Below are 15,227 nucleotides of genomic sequence, written 5' to 3' on the forward strand. Positions count from 1 at the left end.
CAAGTTTGTTTCCTGTTCCTTGGTCCCCAGAGTCTGCAGGAGGGGAGGAGAAGAGCAGGAAGAGAGCATTTGAATGAGCTGCTGGTTGGTCTCCTCCAACTCCTTGTGTTGACTGAGAGTTCATAGCACCAAGCTGCACTCTCTGTGACCTGTTAAATGTTTTGAGAGTTGTGATTAAGGATGCTCTTTGGGACTTCAAGCACCAGCACTATGCCTTGTAGGGGTGATTTGGAGTGAAATACTGTGTTTGCCTTGAGCACGCTCTGCAGCACACCTGATCACACTCATCTCGGCTGCTTCTGCTTCAGCACTGGGGAAAATAAACACTCACGCACATGTGGAAGCAACATTTAATTTCTGTCCTAGTGAAATCGTGTGGCAGACTCTCCTCATGGTGCTGTTAGCCTTCAGCTGCCAAAAATACTATTACAAAAATTCAAAGATATCCAAAAGCAATTTCCAAACAAGCAGGATCGTATATTATATTTCCATATACCTTTTACAGTGCATGAGGATAAGAGTGGTTCCATAATGGCATTATAAATACAGCAAATTAATGGTGGATGCAATGCCAACACCTTGTCATTATGCAAATTGGAATGTCGGCAGAAATGGTTATTCAACAACCCCTTTCAAGGCAACCAGAAACCTAATACTGCACATTACATCTAAAGTAATTAGCACCACATTTAAAAAAATTTAATAAGATTTTGCTTAACCCCTTAACAGAGGGGATTCCTGATGACAATGGAAAAACATACGAGCACTTGGCACAGGAGAGCTGGGGTTTTTCTCAGGGCACTGACAGGCAGAAAAACAAGGGGAAGTCTATCCAGAAAGCCAAATGATGACATTTAAGTCACAGACATCTAGAGATGGAGAAACAGAGTGTGCTGACATAAGCCTAGCTGAGTTTGCCCAGGCTCTGGTGCAGCCTGTCACTAGCACAAACACCCCGTGCCCTCTTCCCAGCGTGGCAGAGCCTGCGCCCCCACCACTCTCCTGAGCTGGCACGGCATTTAGGCTCCGTACTACACAGATCCTGCTGATAGGAAGGGCTTAGCAAGGACATGAATCCTTTTCTTTCACTACTCCATCAGCTTTGAAGAAGAGGAGGGAAAGCATCAACTCAGAAACATGAGTAATTCACAGATCTTTCTCCTTCCTTTCCTTCAGAGGCAGCATCCGACTCCCACATCTGGAAGAATGCTAACTTATCCTACAGGTCACAATTTGTCCAGCTGCCAGGCAGCCCCAGTTCTCATCCACATGCATTTTCTAGGGGATGTGCTAAGTTTTGGGATCCTTAGCATCTCTCCCTGCTGAAGGGGTGGGGAGGTGCTGCTGGATGGGGAGGGCTCAGACTGGTCTGAACTAGGCTGCTGCTTTGAGGCTTTTCCCACCCTCTTTCTTAGAGGATTTTGTAATAGGATCATTACCACATCCACTAAGAGGGATGCACCTAGGGCTCTGAATTTTACCAGCAGGATCTAATTTCCCTCATTAGCCTCTCACCACCTTTCTCTGTAATCCTCCTGATGTCCCCATCCCACACCCCTGCAGCTGCCCAAGCTCTGCCCTGATGTGGCACAGCGGCAGCACCTTGGCTCAGGCTGCCATGAAAACAACTAAGCTGGGAGAGATCCACCAGCAGCCTCCTCCCTGGACCCTCCAGCTGGTTGCAGGGGAACTGCATTGCAGTGGGGTCTCTCGCCTGAGCGCTGGTGCTGTGCTTGGCTTTGTAGCTGACTCTCACCCTGATCTCCCCTTGCTGACTTGGTTCCGGACCTGGCTTCTATCTTGGTGGCAGACAACTTCAGGTAACTGCTGACTGGTGGCTGACTCTGTTCCTATTACCAAGATTGTCTTCTTGTTTGGGGGTGTGTGACGGTGCCCTTGTCAGGAAGGACGTTGCCCCTCTCTTTTTGGTAATGGTCCTCTCTGTTTTCACGTTCAGCTCCTGACACCTCGAGGCTCTCCTCCGTCTTTTCTTTCTCACCTGGCTATGGATTAACCTCCCTCTGGTCTCCCAGCACTGTCGAGTTTTCCTTGGGCACTGCTAGGGGCAGAACCTGCGTGTTTGCAGATGCAAATTCAAGTGCTATTTTCACCTAGGAGCAGAATGCTGTTACCTGTTTTGAGTATATTTAAATGTGGCTGTCCCAGAGCATTCTAGAACAAACATATGGAGAAATTGCTCTGTAGAAGTTACCAGACTAACTTCTTCTTTCAGACTTTGGCGTCCAAGGGGTCCTGAGGGCTGATCTAACTGGTGACGATACCGATGAGGAAGCTCTCTCCTGAATCCATGAAGTTCAGTGTTTTTCCTGGTAGGTGTCTAGAGAATAAGGATTCAGATCTAGCCCTCCCTTGCCAGTCCCCAGTCTGGGGACTGTAATCTGCAAGGATCTCTTTTATTCTCTGTCTAGTTTCCTACATGATGCAGTTTTAACTCCACAGCAGTTCATTTCCAGCTCCCACAGGGAAACAGGTGATGTGAGCTGTCTCCCACCAGCTCTCCTGCATTTAAGTTGCCAGTGGCTTGGGCCATCCCGAGCCACGACATGGGACTGTCATCTCTGGGGCTGAGAAGGGACCTGAATTCCACCTCCTGAACGTGTGCTCCAGGGGGAGAGCCGTTAAGTGCATCATGATTGCCACTCCCTATTTAAAACCAGTGACTTTGCTGAAGGTGTGAGTTTGGGGGGTGTGAGGCATTCCAAAAGGCATGGCCTCGAATGGCCGATTTTCACCAGTTAACTACTGTAACATCCAGATGTTCTTACCTTTTCTGGTGCATAACCTACAGAGACATTTACAGCAGCTCCGATTAAAAGCATTAATGTGTTTCACAGCGCTGGGTAAGCCCCACACGCAGCGGCACCGCAGGCAGGCATTTGCAGAGTGTGGGAGACCACCAGATGGCCATCTGCCTCTGCTGTGCACCGTCACACACCTCAACTGGGTTTGTGCTGGCTGGGCTCCTGAGATTCAACACCTCTTGCTTATGGCTAGAGGCTCCTTATAACTAGTAACACCCTTATCATCCATTTCCACAGTCACTTTAAACGGAACAGGTTTAGTTTTTGTTTTCCACAAAACAGACTTTGTTTCTTCATTCTTTTTTTCAATAATGTCCACTTTGATTAACTGAAGCCTTTCCTCAATGTGCAAACTGCTGTGTGTGGCACAATCTACCATCCATGCAGAACTGCTTATAAATCCCATTTGCATGTTTTGCTTACCAATAAAAAAATGACAAATATTTTAACCATGATTTCTAGGAACTTTTTAGTGTTACAGTTTTCTAATAGAAACTTTCAGCCATAGCCAGGTTGATAAAGCCAAGCCTCAGGTAAGCTTAGAGAAAATGAAATCACAAGGTATGGTGCAAAAGATGAGCATGGGCCCATCATTCTGCCCCAGAAACCTCCAAGGGGATGTGCTGAAGGATGGCTTTTACTCAGAAGACCCGCTCACAAGCTCCATACCAAGATCATTTATGTCACTAAATGCTTTATACTGGAGTGCCAGACCGTAAGATGCTGCAGTCTTTTTTCCTTCCAGGCTTTTACTCCCCAGGTGCAACCATGTGCTCAGGTAACAATAACCATGCAGAAGTCTTTGCTTACAGTCCTCGTTTTCCCACGGACACAACCCTAGTTAAAAAAGGATGATTTAGATGCACCAGCACAGCTCACTTCAGCTCAGAGTCCCTTCAGATACACAATATTCAACCTGTGTACCAACTATTCACCTCAACACCACTCCAAGGGCCAAATCACCCCAAGGTGTTCAGGCACCTGGGAATCATACACAGCATCCCGTGTAAGCAGAAGTACAATTGCAAAGGTGTTGGAGTGAGTTTAAAGACAAAACCACACTCAGAGATTATGTGAATGATACTTGTATTTATTTTTTTTTTCCCAGAAGCCCTGAGGACAGGAACAGAAAAGTTCCAGTAGAAATGTCACAGGGACAGTTGGGCAACATTTGAACCGGTGAGCCCAGGGAGCTCAAATTTGTAAATTGCTGTAAGTAAACTGACACACAAAATGTGTGATGTATCTAAAAGGTAGACTGATCGATTTTGAATTTTTGAACTTAAAAGAACTTCTATTTAGTGAAGGTATACTGGACCTTCAGAGAAAGATGTGGCTCTTTGAACATTAATCAGCAAGTGTCAGTTAAGTTTGGGGATCCCAGCACCCAGTGATCACTATCACATTCTCATATGTGAGGTGGGACAGTTGTTGTGTTTGTATGTTTCCTATTTTTTTGTGGGTGTGCGACTTTGTCTTTAGTATGAAATCAAATCAGTTTAGCAGCTGATTCAACTGACTTGATGATGAACTTGGTTTGTCCTTATCCACATTTTCACCTGAAATCTTCACTGCCACATTAGTAGAAGTGATTTTACTTTCCAGCGCAGTCAGTAAATATTATGTGAAATTCTGGCTCTTTATTTGTTCTATTTTTGGTGTTTCAGAAGTACATCAACCTGTCCAAATTACAGAGCTCTTGCAAGATAAATCATCAAAAGACAGCATTAATTGCTTTCTATGCAGTACTTGTGCAAGTCAGAAAGTATTTGGCAGAACTGTAAATTAGCTTGTGTCTGAGGTGGTCAGAAGCTACACTCAGTTGTTACCACTTTCCAAAGTTTTAACTCTTAGAGTCTCCTTACCATGAGGAAACACCTCCAACAGGTGAATGACTAAGCCCATGCTATAGAGAATCCATTCTAATTTGTAGTGAGTATTTTATTGAAGACTTTTGTGGGTCACTTTGAAATTGATTTTTAAACACCACCTTCCTGATTGTCTGGGTTTTCTTTACCCATAAAGCTGTATGAAATGTTGCAAGAGCACAACTGGTCATTGTTTCATTCACTCTCCTTGACTATAGCCAGCAAACAAGTTTGGGAGATTTGTTTAAGTACCCAGCCAAGAACTACAACCCACACTGGATCCACCTGCACATTAACTCTCTGGAGCTAGAGGAGTCCAAATGTTTGTGTTTCTTTCTGGGTCCTTAGACACACTCTCAGGCTTAGCCTGCTGTAATTTTATCTGATCCAAGCCAGGCAGTTCACTACTGCCACTAGATCAGTGTGTCACTTGAATGATTTTTTTAAACCTCTTATTTTCACTTCATACTGGAGCTTTTTTGACAGCAGTTAAACTGGAGCATTTTCTGTGTATATCTACAGACTTTCACAATGTGCTTTCCAGGAGTAGTTCTGAAAGATATTGGGATACCATCTTGGGAAGACAAGAAGCAGACCAGGATGCTCTTTGCCATTTCAGCTTTTCCATCTGTGCCGCAGCTACCAGGATTGACTTAGCTCCTGGAATTCAGTTTGCAGAAATCAAACTCTGCTCCATTCCTCATCTGAAGGCAGCAATTGGTTCAGATTTTTTTTTTTTTTTTTGTGTACCAAGATGTTTGTAGAGGTACTGCAGGAGCTGCTGTGCTCCTTGATGTGGCTCACTTTATACAACAGTAGGCTGAGCAAATGCTCTGTGCATTGCCATTCCTGGCACCTTAAAAACAATTTGATTGCTATCTTTTTATCTGAGGGCAGAAAACTGGAAAATTAAACACACATGTTGGCAAAGGAGGTATAAATTACATGAGTCCCTTAGGAAGGAAAAGAATCAAGCCCCAAAACCTGAACAGTTTACCCCAATTATGTACAAGTCATAAAACACCTCTATTTCATGTATATTTCAAATAATTATAAACTTTTTAAATACATTCCATTCTATACTACCACATCTTTCCCAAAATTAATATTCATTATCAAATAAGTTAAACTTGGAAACAATTTAAAAATGACACCTGTAACAATGTGCCTAGCAAAGTATTGTAGTGTAAATACAAATATCTTTGATTAAGGGTTTTGCAGCTGCACTTTTCTAATAAAAGAAGGACAAAGGTGATTAACAATCTAATTCAGAGCATAATTAAACTGGTTGGCAAACTTCTCATGCTTCCTTTGGTCCACCCGGTTCATGGCTTTCACGACCCGTTTCATGGCACCTCTGAAAGAGAAACAAAACAGTAACAGCTATGTTGAGTCTACTCAATCTCAGAGAATGTTTATGAATGTTGGGGAATTAGATTAATCACTACCAGGCTTCTGAGCATGGCATTGATGAGGCTGAACAAATTTGTCTTGTTAACTAAATTAGCTGCAGCAATATAAATAGTTTAATTCAGCAATGATTTTATTAACAGAAGTAAACAAATTCAAGTCTTTCAGTTTAATGGCTGTGTATTCCACCCTCCCAGCATTATTTCTTAGAGCCACACAGGGCAAGTTTGATTTACAAAAGCACCTAACTGCTCTCAGGGAAAAAATAACTAAAAATATCTAACAAGATCTTAAAAAATTAACACTTAGAAACCCTTATGAAATCTAACTCTTAATCTAGAATGTTTTTAGGAGGGGAGGGTTCGCTGTTCACTTCATGAACTCATTTAGCAACTTCCCCATTCCTGAGCAGCAGCTTTTAATGCACAAGAACAACTCCAGTTTAGGAAGACACCAGAGATTATTGTGTATCTCTCTACAGAGACACAGGCTACTGCTGCAGAAGTGCTTAGAGATTAGCACAGGCAGGACGGTCTGTCCAATACCTCATTCATATATAAAGTGATCTCTGCTGCCTCAGGATGGGCAAGCATTTGAACCCTCTGCCTCTCCTGCTGTGCTTGAAGAAGGCTCTGGAACGTTCTTCAGATTCAAAAATGAAGTGAAGGAATGAAATGCAGAGCTGCTAAGCTTTCTGGTGCTCCCAAATCCAGGGAAGGCCTGTCTGTCTCCCTGTTGCTGCTTTATTGGCTGCCATTGTTTCCTCCTGGTAAAGATGTGCCCAGAAATTTCTTTTGCGAGGGACTGCAATGCTTCTGAGCTGGTAAGTGAAGACACCTGCACTTTTTTCCCCTCCACAAACTTTTGAGTGAAGATCACACAGCTGAGATTTTGAGGCTGAGGAAAATGATGCCTAGACAGCATAAACAGGAGGAGTAGGAGATTGTCATAAAAGGCAGAGAGACAGCAGGCCCCTATATCCTCTAACTGGTAAGGCAGAGGAATGTGTTCATTAATCCAGAGGGGTAAGAAAGCAAAAGAAAGGCAGCAGAAGCAGTCAGGAAAATGTTCTGTTGTGAACATCTGCCCCCTCAGAAACTCGGAGCAACTGTTGCACAGAGCCAAGGGCACCTTGCCTCGGGATTTTTGTTCCTCACTGGATTCTGAAGTTCTGGTTTTCACTGGTTACTTTAGATGTCTCTAGCACAAAAGCTCAGCTCTCTGAGGCTGGTGTTTGCAGGTGTTCTCAGCTGTCACCCTGCCTATGAAGGATGTTATCTCCTAACATATCTCCAGGTAAAGACCTGGCTGCTCTGCTGATGTGGGAGGTAGAGCAGCTACAGGCTTGGTTTGAGGGACTGTGCCCCATTTGAAAGCAGGGCACTGACTGATGTCTCCTTTGATTTCTACAAGTTTGGCAAGTTCCATCACACAAGTGGATGGTTTCAAGGCCAGTGCTGTTAAGACTCTACATTATCACAGTCTGCCTTTATCACTTCTCAGGATGTTGCAAGCTGTGCAGGAAAATGAAGGTAAGTCATGCACCTGGGTAGTGGTCCCCAGCCTCTTTCAGGATCAGCCCCTACACACTATTCCAGCTCTGGTCCCAGGCTTGTCTCCAAGAAACAAGCTGACTTCTGGTTTGGTAACTGTTCTCTGTAATGGCTTCATTTCCAAAGCCATTTTGAAATTTTGGAAAACAGAGGTTTCTTCTTAAAAATGCTCTAAATGGTGGGATTAAAGATTTTCTCAGCAGCAACTACAATGAAAACCAACATTCTGAAAAAACACCCAGGACAAGGTATACGTTTAACAAAATTCTGCCAATAAAGTTACCAGAGTAAGGAAAATGTGGTCATGGTTTTGCACTTCAAATATTACCTAATTGGTAGGAGAAAAGTGAGCCTTTAGCAGTGCAGAGTGGCCTTGACACTTTCATGTCATGTAGGTTTTACATTAGCACCAGTGGATTGTGTGATACTGTAAATGAAATGAGATCCCACTTTGATGATCTGTGTGCAATTTCACTTAGCTTTATTGGCAGACTAGAGCCCAGGTTTATCACCTACACATTTCAAGTAATTTGGGGTTGTTATAAGGAGTCAAGGTTATCATCTTGTTTAGTGCTGCAAAGCATGAAACCTATTAAAAACATGACAGGTTTGATTCCCTATGCCTGGCACTAATACACACTCATAATCATTAGCACAAACCACAGTAAACCATGATATGAAATTCTAATCATTAGAACTGTATGTCTCTGACTTCTAACTAAGACCAGGTGACATGAGAATTTCACAGAAAACGTGCTATTTCCGTAACTAAAAGCAATGTGGATTTGGCTTTGTTTTTATAACTATTACATCAGAGAAGGGAAAACTGAGTTTAAACAAATATTGTGTCTCGGATGCTGTTCAGCTCATCCAATATATTTAGGGAATAACCCACCATTAATGATATAATAATAATAATAATAATAATTTTGCTTTTTTTGATTCGACAACTTTACACTTCACTTTCCTTTGACTACTTCATTTTTGACATATGAAACTCTTTAAATAGCTGCAGCTGCTTCCTATTTGATAAAGACCAGAGCACACTTAGGCAAATTTATGTTGTAGCCACATCTAAGCAAGAACAGGCATCAGAAATGGTGTTAATAGTGGACAGATGGAGCTACTGTATGTTCTAAAGCCCATTCGGGACTGGCTGGCAGGTTCCCACATCCACCTGAGCTGCTGTGCCTGACTAATAAATGATCATCCAGAGAAGCCAACCCAGCAATTGAAGGGTTTAAAAAAAATTGGGACAGGATGAAAAAAGTCTTTCATAGGGAAATTTTGCAAATTAGTTGAAAATCACTCTCAAAGAAATAACCTTGGTCATCAGTACCTGCTATTTTTTACCCTCCAGACATACAGAAGACATTCTTGCTTGCAGTTAGCCAAGAAAGCTGTTTAGTAAGTGCATGTTAGTGTAGAAACAGAAAGTACTGTTGAATCAACAGTAATTTAACAGGCTTTAGAGAATGGAAGTATCTTACTTATTGAAGACTTTCTTCTCAAGCCGGGAACGAGAAGTGTTAGCCTGTTGCTTCAGGTCTGTCAGATTTGGATATTTTTGCTTCTTCCCTTTCGTTTTCTGTCCTTTTCCATTACTTTTAGAGGAACCAAGATCCAGTCCTGTAGCAGCTTCAACTTCTCTCATAAATTCTGGATCTCGCCACTCTGTTTAAAAGACAAAACATGGACTTTGAAACTCCAAACCCAGGGAGGACTTGCAGTCTCCCAAGGAACAGGTTCTTGTCACCAATGGGCGAGGGCAGAGTCACTGCGATCTAAGCTGCATACGCAAAGGAAAGAGAGGATAAAGCAGTTTCCTAAAATAACAGATCTTGATGAAAAAGCCCTGCCAGTCTGGGGTTACTATGCATTAGTTGCTGCTGTGTATAAAACTGTTCTGTAGGAAGACTTAAGTTTTTGCAGTAGCACAGCAGCAAAGTTCCAAGGAAACTATTCCATGTAGGAGAGGTGAATAAACACAGTGATTATTATTTAGAAATTGAAAGTGCCAACAATGTAGCTGAGGACCTTATCTGCAAGAAATAAATTCTGAATAAGCTTAAAAATAAACCTAAAAAAATGGAATAGATCAACTTTTGAGCAGAGTAGGGGTGACAACTTTGTGACTTCTTTTCATCAGTAATATTTACTTTAAAATATGAACTGGTATCTGACATCTGCATAAAATTCTTGAGTAGAACAACATGACCCTGTTGCCATGAGCCTCATTTTGCATCTAAAAAGACACTACTTTCTAGGTATCTCACATTGGCTCAGTTTAATTACCTAAATCAAGTTTCTTCTCTTGACAATGGCACAGGTTAATTTATCCTAACAAAATCTTGTTCTACATTTTATCAAAACCTTAATGCTTCAGAATCAAAGAATACATTCTAAGTGGATTCTGATCCTAGATGCCACCAGAGGAAAAAGCATGAACAAGTTAAGACTGTGGACTGTTTGAGGAAGCCATAGTCTTTTACCTTCAGTGTGGAGTCTTGTGTATCAGAATAAGGTTGCATCGTACAAAGTAAAAATGTGGCTGGAGGATGGACATCCGCCAAGGGGAAATTTAGAAACATTTCACTGCATTGTAGAGAATTGGAGCATATGGGTTGGAAAAAAATGTAGGAAGTACTACTTCAAAAAGAACATGGTCCAAACTCGGCGTAAAAGCCAGAATTCTATAGTTTAACAACAGTAAGTGCCAGTCATTTGTCATAGTTTCCCTTATGACAGTCAGCCCTTCTTGCCTGCAGATATTGTAACACCAAATATCTACTACTCTTACTTAACATCTTTGTAGATATAGAAATATAAACAGTCCTAAAGGACTATACAACTTCATTTATATACCAAGATTGTCACTGAGTGTGACAAACACTGCTAACAACATTTCAGGAAGGTCAGAGGCAATGTCCTCACTTAAGAACATGGTATTAAGGAATGCCAGAGCAATTTTCCAAGGAAAGGTTAGATCTAAACTACCATCATACATGTAAGCAAGGACTGATTAAAATCCAACATGCCAAAAAGCATGAGCAAAACGAAGCTGTTCAATAGCTGCAGAGGAGAGTTACAAAGGGAGAAAATAGAACACGTATACTTGATAGATCATAAGACCTCACAGACTTTATTTTTTTTCTTGAAGTGAGGGAATACAGAACAGCACAATTCAGATACAGGAACGATTAATCCAAGATTAAGGAAAACTGTCTAAACAGTTTATCTCCCAGTAATAAGAAGGCGTCACAGTTTAGGAACCCCGTGAATGGAGCAATTGTTTAAACACAACGAAAAAATGCCGGCATCCAGTAGAGATGAAATGAGCATTTGAGTAAAATGAAGGAACAATTTAAAAGCTTTTGAGAAAAATCAATAGAATGCCAGGGAAGAGCAGGGGTTTTGAGCATTGATGGGCCCCTAAAGCTCTTCATACATTGTTACTGAGTTTAGCAGCAGGGAAAAGAAAATTACACAGTTTGCAAGGGTAGGCGGGAATCAATACTGTAGTTAGTAAAGAGATGCTATTTCACATCTGAGTGGCCAGCGGCCTGCCTTCACCAGCCTGTCCTGATACCTGTTTGTTAACAAGTCGCTAAGGGCTGAAAAACCAGATACTCTTCAGGGCTGACACAAAAAATAGGCACTTAATGTGCTCCTGTGTGCGAACTATTGGAAAAGGATGAACGCTGCAGATTAGCAGGTCAGCATAATCTCACCTGACTCACTTGTTTCAGGACTGAACAGCCCAAAGCACCTTTTTGTGGACATCAGCTAGAGTTTAAAATTTTGTACTAGGATAATAAATGCTCCATAATAACAATGACAGTGTTGACAAAACACAGTCATTAGCACACAAACCATATTACTTTTATATAGCTGTTTCCCCCTTTAATCACACAAAGATAGAAATAAACCTACTATCCAGTATGCAAGAAGAATTTTGGTGTAATTTAACCATACAACTGATCCCTAAATTTTAGTGTTTTTTTCCAGATTTTTCAAATTGCCATCATTAATGATGTTGTCAATCAAACAGTTCCTGACTGTCCAGTGAGATCCCAGTTGTGTATTTCCCATAGCAGCATTGCTTAGATTTGCTTCCAGACCTCTGTAACCAAAAAAAACCCCAAACCAAACACCACTGAAAACCAACCAAACACACTCCTCCAAACCACAAGACAGTGAGGCACAGGAAAAAAGAAAGCAACAAAAAACAGTGGATAGAAGTATTTATTGACATCTGGTATATGTATGGCTTTAGAAACATGGAAGGTTTTGAAACATAAATTAAGTGCCACAGCTTGTGCAGTAAGTCCCCCGCCAGATGGGATGGACCTTTGTGTGACATCTCAGCTTAACAACCACACTCAGTAACACAAGGAGCAATGCCAACACTAGTTTGGGACTAACACACACATCCTTGTGGACCAGAGGTGAGAAGCCTCTAACAACACCAAACTGACACTGTAATAAAAATAAATACTATGTCTAGCCTCAAGCAATGGCAATTTCACAGGAAAAAAAAAAATCAATACTTTTCAGTCCAAGTGATTTTTATACCAGAATGTTAGTTTCTAGTTGGAGATTTCCAGAACACTTATCAGTTTAATTTGCTAGTTTTAGTTTCACAGGGAACTTTCCTTTTTAACACAACATCCACACCCCTGTCCTGGTTTGCCAGTGACAGTCCAACAGTGTCTGTGATGCTGGCTGGATACCAGTTTAGAACACTTATTCTGCCTGGACAGGGATGGCAACTATATGCAAATGTAGCACTTGGACACCTGCAAATACCAGAAGGTGTTCAGTAATTGCTGCACTGGTGTGGTGCTGTAATCACCAAGCCCAGTCACTCAAAGATGGTCAAACAAGTATTAAAGGACACTGGGTAGGTCAGCTCTATGTTCAAATGCACATTCATTCCACAGGGACCTTTTTGAATACAGATCAACAACTGTTCCTTAGGCTCTCAAGAGGTTTTATGGAAGGTTCAGTAGCTTCATTAATAATATGCTTAACTGTGAAACACCAAGTCAGTCAAACCTTAAGAGAGAACTCCTTCAAGGGAGTATAGTATAGGATATCAAAATGCTAATGCCTATGGGTGAGTTTAATTAGAATGCAGAATACTCACCGAGAATAAATAGCTCAAACCAGAGAAAACTAAGACCTGCTGGAGGAAGGTAATTTAAAGAAAAGCTGTCCCCTCCAATTATACACTCTGCTGGATAGATCCCTCTCTCCCATCTTCCTTTGCAGTGCATCAACTTCCAGTAGCTTCCTGGTTGCAATCCCCCAGGTATCTTCTGTCCATCATTAAAGAGGTTTAGTTGTACTGTTGCAAGAAAATCTCTTATTCCCCTCGAAGTCTTCCTGCCTGTGTACTCATTGCCTGCTGTTTTGTTCACTGCCTGCATTCCTCACCTACCAGTCCAGAGCTGCATCCTGGCTAAAAATGCCCAAATAATCTTGGGGAAGAAGGAGCCTTCTTCTCCCATACCTGAAAGCTACAACCAGGATGCAAGGAGAAGGCCAATAGTTTTGTTGCCCATTCCCAACTGTTTAAAAACAAAATCCAGCACGCCCTCCCAATATTGGTGGTAACACAATGATCCCAATAATACTATCCTTATATTGCATAAATCACAACTGTTAGGGACCAGCAAGATTAGACAACTACTTTGCAGAAGCACAGGAACAATTACTGTTAAGCATTTCCCAGGGAAGAGGTCTAATCATCCTTGATAAACATGTTCCTTAAGACAAAGGCTATGACTTGTCTTTCTGAGCAGTGTTGGGAACATTACAAAAGCCACTGGAAATAAAGCACAAATGCAATGTGAACCTTTTTCTGTCTACACATGTATCCATATTTATCTCATAAGCAAGAACCACTGCAAATGAGCAGCAAATTAAAATCAACAGGAATGCAACTGAGAGAATTTGGTTAGGAGCAACATAGGTAACAGCTATCTCCCACTTCTGCCTAGTATTTATTGTAATTTTTTTAAGACACTATTCAGACACAGACCTGGCTGGGCCGCTTGCTTCTCAAACTTTATCTTCTCTTCTCTGGCTCTGTCCTCTGCATTTACAGGAATCCCAGAGTCATCCCGAGGTATTATCTTTCCATGGAAAGGGCACTTGAGGGAGAAAGGGGGGAAAAAATCTCACAGTTTTTGAATGAAAAGAAAATGTTTACATTTTATTCAACACAGCTTAAAACTGGACACTGGAATTGAGCAACAAAACCACACCTGATTCCCAGTCCTCTTCAGAAAGCATCCCATAAATGTCATGAGTTTAATATATTCAGAATCTCAAAGAAATAAGCTCTTGTTGATACAAATATCCAGTTTCAAGAGACCAGGTAGTACATCCTGCCAAGTCTGGAACTAGGGCACCAATGTTCCATCATATGTTGTTGTTTATGCTATATCCCTATCCTCTAACAACCCCATTAAAAGTACTGAAGTACATTTAGATCCCTCAATCTCAGATAATACAGGAAGAACAGGGATACTAGAACAAAGTATTTAAGCAAAGCAGTTCTGCTCAACAGTGGTCGTAATTTGAGGCTGTGTAGAACTTAGATCTAATAAAACTTAATTTGTAAATAAAATTTCTTTGCCCCTCAAACATACAAGTTTTGAGAAATAGTTAATACCAAATATGCCTCTGAGTGAGGAAAAATTTCCAGCAAAGAACTGACTATCTCTACCTTACTGCCAGGTACTCACACATCACAATAATAAAATAAAATAAATAAATAAATAAAATAACCTACAACGAATGCCAAAAACATTTGAGAGTTATTCAAATGTTTACAGCTTCTTTACTAAAAGGATGTTTCCCATATGAAGCACATATTAACATTTAACTCCTCCAACACAATGTTCTTCCACTCCCTTGAACTATACTTACAATGTCAAATAAACTTTTATGGATGTTTTAAGATCTTCTCCATATAGCACAGATCTTGGAAGTTATGTAACTTGGTACCTACCTTAATCCGATCTTGTCTTTCACACAGACTTCCATCAGGCATTGGTGCTCGACATTTATGTTTTACCGGTTCAAACTTGCCAGCAAATGTTATATACCTGGTTTTCAACATTTCTGTTATTTCTTTATTTTCCACTTCTTCCTCTACTTCACAGGGTGCCCAAAATCGATGCTCAGAGGTAAATCTGGGAAAAAAAACAAATGAAAATAATTCACAGACAAATTGTAAGAAAACACACAGAGATGCCATTATCAACCTGTGCTAAACTCACATGTGAAAGGAAGAGAAGCTTTACTAGTGAATTAAAAAACATCCCTTAGGAATCTACCAGTCTTTCATATGGCTTCTGTATTATGAAGATATCTTTAAAATATAACAAAGCCTGTCTAGTATTGATTTCCTGTTTAACCTGCTAAGGTATTACAAGTCCTAGCCTTAGCTCATGATCTGACATCCAGAGTCAGTTATCCAATTTCCAGATTCAGTGAATAACTTTGTAATTCTGTACTTATCATTCTTCATAACAAAATACTTCTATGATTAAGCACAGAAG

At 41.1% G+C, this 15,227-nt stretch overlaps 1 protein-coding gene across 1 annotated transcript in view; it reads right to left on the reverse strand.

Annotated features, from left to right (window-relative positions):
- Positions 1-3,891: 3,891 nt before the first annotated feature.
- Positions 3,892-15,227, reverse strand: part of UVSSA (UV stimulated scaffold protein A) — a 49,331-nt gene continuing 37,995 nt past the window's right edge. Inside the window, exons 10-13 of the mRNA XM_042053170.1 lie at positions 14,675-14,858; positions 13,700-13,811; positions 9,144-9,327; positions 3,892-6,047 (exon numbers count right to left, since the gene is read on the reverse strand). Coding sequence (XP_041909104.1) covers positions 5,954-6,047; positions 9,144-9,327; positions 13,700-13,811; positions 14,675-14,858 — 574 coding nt within the window. The 3' untranslated portion in view covers positions 3,892-5,953. The remainder of the gene's footprint in view (positions 6,048-9,143; positions 9,328-13,699; positions 13,812-14,674; positions 14,859-15,227) is intronic.

Source organism: Corvus kubaryi, unplaced genomic scaffold (genome assembly GCF_017639235.1).
Source record: "Corvus kubaryi isolate FWS band 111438036 unplaced genomic scaffold, C.kubaryi_AGA036_p1.0 split1-131, whole genome shotgun sequence".
NCBI lineage: Eukaryota > Metazoa > Chordata > Aves > Passeriformes > Corvidae > Corvus > Corvus kubaryi.